Source organism: Lipotes vexillifer, unplaced genomic scaffold (genome assembly GCF_000442215.2).
Source record: "Lipotes vexillifer unplaced genomic scaffold, Lipotes_vexillifer_v1.1 scaffold213, whole genome shotgun sequence".
Lineage (NCBI taxonomy): Eukaryota > Metazoa > Chordata > Mammalia > Artiodactyla > Lipotidae > Lipotes > Lipotes vexillifer.
The window spans coordinates 1,330,931-1,337,976 of NW_006780610.1; the positions used below are offsets into that span (position 1 = coordinate 1,330,931).

The window sequence follows — 7,046 nt, forward strand, 5'->3', positions numbered from 1 at the left end:
ACCCTCTGAGTGGCGGTCGGGCCCTTCTCTTGCTTTCTCTGAACTACTCCAGAATTGGACAGGACCCACACACCCAAACACGAAGTCACCGCACGTGAGAGTTATAAGGTTTTATTTTCAGTTCAGTAAGCCAATAAACCGGTCCCTTTCTTCCCGCCCTTCCCTTATGTCCCCCAAGTTCTGCAGAGTCATACCTGCCAGTCTTTCACTGCCACACTCCCAGCTCCGACTCTAAGCTGGAGATCAGGATACGGAGATCTCCCAGATCTGGGAGAAACCCCCACTCTCACTTCATACAGGGCTGGCTGGAAAATTACAGACTACAGGCTACTGCCCCACTGCGCGTGTGCGGAAGTAACTGCCCACCCAGAGATTCCCAGGTTCCCCCGCGGTGCAGGCTATTCATCGGGCACTACATTTCCCATAAGGCCCATGGAGCTCGTTTCCGGAATGCGTCACATGCTCCTGCCTCTTTAGGGGGAGATTCCTGGGTTAGTATCTCTGGGGCTGTTTGGAGAGACAGGGTCATTTAGAAAAGGGAGTTGTATATATCCTTTTTGTTTAAAATGATAGACATCAGCATTTTTTTTGGAAATTTTATTTTTTTATACAGTAGGTTCTTATTACTTATCTATTTTATACATATTAGTGTGTATATGTCAATCCCAATCTCCCAATTCATCCCACCACCACTCCCCACCTCCCGCTTTCCCCCCTTGGTGTCCATACGTTTGTTCACTACATCTCTGTCTCTATTTCTGCCATGGAAACAGGTTCATCTGTACCATTTTTCTAGGTTCCACATATATGTGTTAATATACGATATTTGTTCTTCACTTTCTGACTTACTTCACTCTGTATGACAGTCTCTAGATCCATCCACGTCTCTACAAATGACCCAATTTCATCCCTTTTTTATGGCTGAGTAATATTCCATTGTATATATGTACCACAACTTCTTATCCATTCGTCTGTCGATGGGCATTTAGGTTGTTTCCATGACCTGGCTATTGTAAATAGAGCTGCAGTGAATATTGGGGTACATATGTCTTTTTGAATTATGGTTTTCTCTGGGTATATGACCAGTAGTGGGATTGCTAGTTCATATGGTAGTTCTATTTTTAGTTTTTTAAGGAACCTCCATACTGTTCTCCATAGTGGCTGCATCAATTTATATTCCCACCAACAGTGCAAGAGGGTTCCCTTTTCTCCACACCCTCTCCAGCATTTGTTGTTTTTAGATTTTCTGATGATGCCCATTCTAACTGGTGTGAGGTGATACATCATTGTAGTTTTGATTTGCATTTTTCTAATAATTAGTGATGTTGAGCAGCTTTTCATGTACCTCTTGGCCATCTGTATAGACGGCAGAATTTTTAAATACTGGAAAATCTAAATCAGTAGTATGCTAAAGAGAATAATTTACCCTTAGTTCAGTTTCTTCTAGCCATACACTAGCTTAGGTCAGGGAGATGAAAAGGACCCAACAAAGAAGACTGAGATGGAATAATCCGTGAGGCAGGTGGAAGAGAAGGAGGGTTTGAATATGCAAAATCAAGGGAAGAAAATATTCCAAGAAGGAAGGAGTGATCCACTGCATTAAATGCTGCTGATAGGTCAGGTAGGATGAGAACTAATAATTGGCTAGTGGATTGAGCAGTGTGGGAGTTGTTGAAACATGCCCTTTTGGTGTAGAGATGGAAGTTTGATAAAGTCTGATAAGAGTTAGGTAAGGGTGGGATGAAACAATGGGAGAAAGCAAGTACATATAGACTTCTTCAGTTTTGCTTTTTTAAGATGAGTAGAAAAATAAATCTGTCCTCTGCATATGGAATTGGGGTCCAGAATTTTTTTTTAAGATGGAAGAAATTAGTGTTTGTATCCTAATTAAAATGATACAGTGGAGAGGGGGAAATGGACAATACAGGAAAGAGGACAGTTGCAGGAGGAAAGTCCTTGAGGAAAGAAGGGATGTAATCCAGTACATAATCGGGGGGATCAGTTCTAAGCAAGAGTATGGACAATTTATTCATTGAAATAAAAGGGGAGGCATACAGGGAGGAGGAAGGGCAAGCTGGGACAAAGTGAGAGAGTGGCATGGACATATATACACTACCAAATGTAAAACAGATAGCTAGTGGGAAGCAGCTGCATAGCACAGGGAGATCAGCTCGATGCTCTGTGACCACCTAGAGGGGTGGGATAGAGAGGGTGGGAGGGAGACGCAAGAGGGAGGAGATATGGGGATATATGTATACATATAGCTGATTCACTTTGTTATACAGCAGAAACTAACACAGCATTGTAAAGCAATTATACTCCAATGAAGATGTTTAACAAAGGGGGTGGGGGAGAGGCAGCGTCGATAGGTACAGATGCAGACAGGTGGACAGATTTGGTGGTGGGAGAATGAGGATGTCCTCACCTGAGTAGTTCTATTTTCTCAGTGAAATAGGAAGCTCAAAGTGAAGATAGGGAGAAGGTATTAAAGGTTTGAGGAAAGAAAATACTGTATTACATTGATTCTAATACTTTTTCATATTTCAACATCTGTGAAATTGCTGTCTTACAAATGATGGCATGTCATAGTTTAATTGGCAGCATTTTTTTTCTTTCTTAGTAATATGTAAAATAATGACGTATCTTATAATCAATGGCATCTGAGATCCTAATGTTATTTAGGAATGGTGAGAGTGAATGGATTACAGAAATGTAGTACTATTGCCTGGCATCATTAACAGCCCGCTTGATATTAGTAGCCCTTAACTTTACTGGCATTTTCAATGTCATAAAGACATATTTTTATATCTAATCTTTAAAAAGTCCTTTCTTGACATGTAGCTCACTTGAGCAATTGCTCTATTTCCTAACTTTCTTTCATAGAATAATTTTCTCCAGCGAGTTGCTTCTTGTTGCTGTCTAAATTTTCTCACTTCTGTCTCCTCAGTCCATTCTAATTGGCTTCTTGACCATAACTACACTCCTAAAACTGCTCTTGTCAAATTACCAATGAAATTTCAGTTGAAAAATTAAATGGACTTTCTTAGTCCTCATCATATTTGACCTCAACGGTATTTAAGAAAATTGAAATACTTCCTTATTTTGGCTTCTAGAACATCTCACGAAAGATCATTTCTCCCACCTAACACTGCTTCTTTATTTTCTTTACTGAATACTCTCCCTCTGTCCTGCCCTCAAATGTTGGAATATTCAAGGGTTTGGCCTTGGGCCTTTTCTTTCTGAAGTTTTTCTCAAATGGTCTCACTCAGTCTCATGGCTTTAAATACCATTTATTTGATGCTGACTGAGAAATCTATATCTCCAGCCCTCATCTCTCCCCTGAATTTCTGACCCCTAATTCCTTATGCCTACCTGAAATCTCCCCTTCGAGAGGCTTAAAAGCCACCTCCAACTTCACACGTTCAAATCAAATATTTAGGAGCCATCCTTGATTTCTCTTCTACCTTTTTCCTGTCTTTCTCTCATAGTATATATGTTCTATGAGGGCATATATTTTATTCGCCTTTGTGATATTGTGATTTATAATAAGAAATATGTATTTGGCCTTCATCCCCAATTCTGGCTCAGAGCTCCTAAAACTCTTGGAATTCCCTAAGCAATGAGAATGAGCATGGTGTCTTTTGTTATGTTAATGAGGTGACTTTTGGACTGCACCTAAGGATGGGGGCTGATTGCCAGGAAAACCAAATCATGTGATTAGAGGGTTGGAACTTTCAGTCCCATGACTCCTAACCTCTGGGGAGGCAAGAGGCTGGAGGTTGAATCAATAGCCAATGATTTAATCAATCATAGCTATGTAATAAAAACCCAAAAAGATGGGGTTCAGAAAGCTTCTGGCTTGGTGAACATGTGGAGGTGTGGGGAGAGTGATGTGCCCAGAGAGGGCACAGAAGATCTGCGCCATTTTTCTGTACCTTGCCTTATGCATCTCTTCCATATAGCTGTTTTTGAGTTATATCCTTTAATAATAAACTGGTAGTCTAGTAAGTAAAATGTTTCTCTGAGTTCTGTAAGCCACTCCAGTAAACAAATCAAACCCAAGGAGGGGGTTGTTGGAACCTCCAATCTATAGCTGGTAGGTCAGAAGCACAGGTAGACATCCAGGACTTGCAATTGGCATCTGAAGTGGGGCCAGACAGGCAGTCTGAGAGGACTGAACCCTTAACGTGTGAGACCTGACATTATTGCCAGGTAGATAGTGGCAGAATTGAGTTGAACTATATGACACTCAGCTGATGTCTGAGAATTGCTTGGTGATGTGGAAAAAAAAACACACGTTGGAATTGGTGTGAGTGGAATTTTAGTTTTGTCTATGACTATATCTTCAGAGGCTGACACATAATAGGTGCTAAATAAAGATTTATGGATACTGAATAAATGTGAAACTGTCTATAGTTTCATGTCCATAAGTGCAACCTGTCTGGCTAGGGTCTTGAATCTATAGATCAATTTGGGGAAAATTGACATCTTAACAATATTGAGTTTTCCAATACATGAGCATGGTATATCTCATCATTTATTTAAGTCTACTTTAATTTCTCTCAGCAGTGTTTTCTAGTTTTCAGTGTACAACTCTTGCATATTTTTTGGTCAGATTTATCCCTAAATATTTCATAATTTTGATATTATAAATTGTATTTTTGAATTTCCATTACCAATTGTTTGTTGTGACTATGTAGAAATACAATTTATTTGTGAATGTTGATCTGTTAGCTTTTTCAAAGTTTCCATGGGATTTCTTACATAGATAATCATGTTATCTGCAAATAAAACGTTTTATTTCTTCCTCCTCAATCTGGATGCCTTTTATCAATTTTCCTTAACTTATTGCATTGGAAATAAGTTATCCACCACTACAATGATGACTAGAAATGGTGACAGATGACATAACTGCCTTTTTTTCTGAACTAAGGGGAAAAACATTGTCTTTCACCATTAAGTATAATGTTAACTGTAGGTTTCTTGTAGATGCCCTTCATGAGACTGAGGAAGTTCCCTTTTAGTTTTAGTTTTCCAAGAGTTTTTCTGAAGAACAGATGCTGTATTTTCTCAAAAAAATTTCTGTATCTATTGAGATTATCATTTTTTTTCATTTTTAGTATATTAATATGGTGAATTACACTGATACTTTTAATGTTAAACCGATCTTGCATTCCTGGCATAAACCTCATTTGGTCATGTCCTTTTTCTGTATTGTTGGATTCTGTTTGCTAAAATTTTGTTTAAAATCTTTGCATTTATGTTCATAGGGTATACTGGTCTACCAGTAATATGTGGTCTGGGTATCAGAGTAATGCTGGCATCATTGAATGAGTAGGGAAGTTTCCCTCCTCTTCCATTTTCTGGAAGTTTGTGTAGACTTTAGTATTATTTCTTCTTTAAATATTGGGTAGAATTCAGCAGTAAAGTCATCTGGACCTGGAGTTTTCTTTCTGGGAAGGTTTTAAACTACAAAGTCAATCTCTTTATTAGATATAGGGCTATTCGGGTTACAGATTTTCTTCTTGAGAGAGCTTTGGTAGTTTGTATCTTTCAAGGAATTTTTCTGTATCATCTAAGCTGTCAAATGTATTGGCATAAAGTTGTTCATTATTTTATTTATTTATTTATGTATTTATTTATTGCGGTATGCGGGCCTCTCTCACTGTTGTGGCCTCTCCCATTGCGGAGCACAGGCTCCGGATGCGCAGGCTCAGCGGCCCAGCCACTCCACGGCATGTGGGATCCTCCTGGACCGGGTCAAGAACCCGTGTCCCCTGCATCGGCAGGCGGACTCTCAACCACTGCGCCACCAGGGAAGCCCTAGAGTCTCAGTTTTGACCTATAGTAAATATCATTGATAAAACCAATATAAACAATATGTCTCTGGTATCGTCAATAATTTTTAAGCATGCAAAGGATCTGAGACCAAAATATTTGAGAATGTTGCTCAATGGAAAAAGAGATGAATGAAACAAAGGACTAGAAACAACTTACACTATCATCAACATTATCTTCATTATTATCAGCAGCAGCAGCAGTAGCAGCAGCGCCATCCATATACTGAATCATCGAATGATTCTGCTGTGCTGAGTACTGTCCTAAGCTCTTTGCATGCATCATCTCATTTAATCCTCATAATAACTCCATGAGGTGAGTATAATTACCATCACTCCATTTTCCATATTGGAAAACTGAGGCTCTGAAAAGGCTTAGAAACTTTCCCAAGGTCCCAAGCTAGTAAAGAATAGAGTCCAGGTCTGTCTAATTCCAGGGCATCACTTATGCTCTGGTCTTAGAGTAGGAGATGATGATGGGTACCTGTGGGGTTGAAGGTAATACAAGCTTCCACTCACGTATTCATTCTTTTGTAAATATTAATATCATATTTACTATTTTCATTTTTTATGACTTCCTGTTCCTGCTTCATTTTTCCTAATTTCTTTGAGCATATGTATTAGGCTTCTTTTAAATTCCTGCTCTGCTCATTCCACTACTTCAGAAATATGTTTGTGTATGTACTTAACGGCTTGGAATAACATGCACACACAACTATTCTGGTGGTCCTCTTTGAAGGGTTGAGATTATGAAAAAATCCAGTTCAACCAACCTGGACAGTGTTTCATTTTATTTCATTATATAAAATGTAGAAACCCTGATTGAGAAAAAATAGGGAAGAGACTTAAAAGAAACTGAAGAATCTTAGGAAAGCAATGATTGCTGAAGGATACCTTGCTCCAGCCATGATAAGCATCTGTCTTCTTGGCAGTCTATGGCAAAGCTCCAGGGACAGTATAATCCCAGATCTCTCCCACTCACCCCTGAGCCTTGGTCCTGGATTTGTGTGGTAAGAGGCTGAGGAAATATGAAAAGAACCAAAATAAGAACACTCTCCATGGAAGTCAAGCTCAGAGACTGGTCCTCTTTCACTCTGCTGAGTACATTAGGAGCAGCAAAGATCAAAGTTCCTGAAAGTCTATCTTCCGTTCATTTGGCTTTTCTGGCTTGTGGCTCTAGCATGGAGTTGGGCAACCCACCGCTCCTCC

General features: G+C 39.4%; 2 protein-coding genes across 2 annotated transcripts in view; both read right to left on the reverse strand.

Annotated features, from left to right (window-relative positions):
* The window catches only part of LOC103090129 (zinc finger protein 684-like), an 18,365-nt gene extending 12,245 nt beyond the window's left edge, over positions 1–6,120 (reverse strand). Inside the window, exon 1 of the mRNA XM_007453859.1 lies at positions 5,998–6,120. Within this exon, the coding sequence (XP_007453921.1) occupies positions 5,998–6,120 (123 nt within the window). The remainder of the gene's footprint in view (positions 1–5,997) is intronic.
* An 867-nt stretch (positions 6,121–6,987) lies between these two features.
* EXO5 (exonuclease 5) overlaps positions 6,988–7,046 on the reverse strand; it is a 1,121-nt gene continuing 1,062 nt past the window's right edge. Inside the window, 1 exon segment of the mRNA XM_007472029.1 lies at positions 6,988–7,046. This exon segment is cut by the window's right edge and continues 4 nt beyond it. Coding sequence (XP_007472091.1) covers positions 6,988–7,046 — 59 coding nt within the window.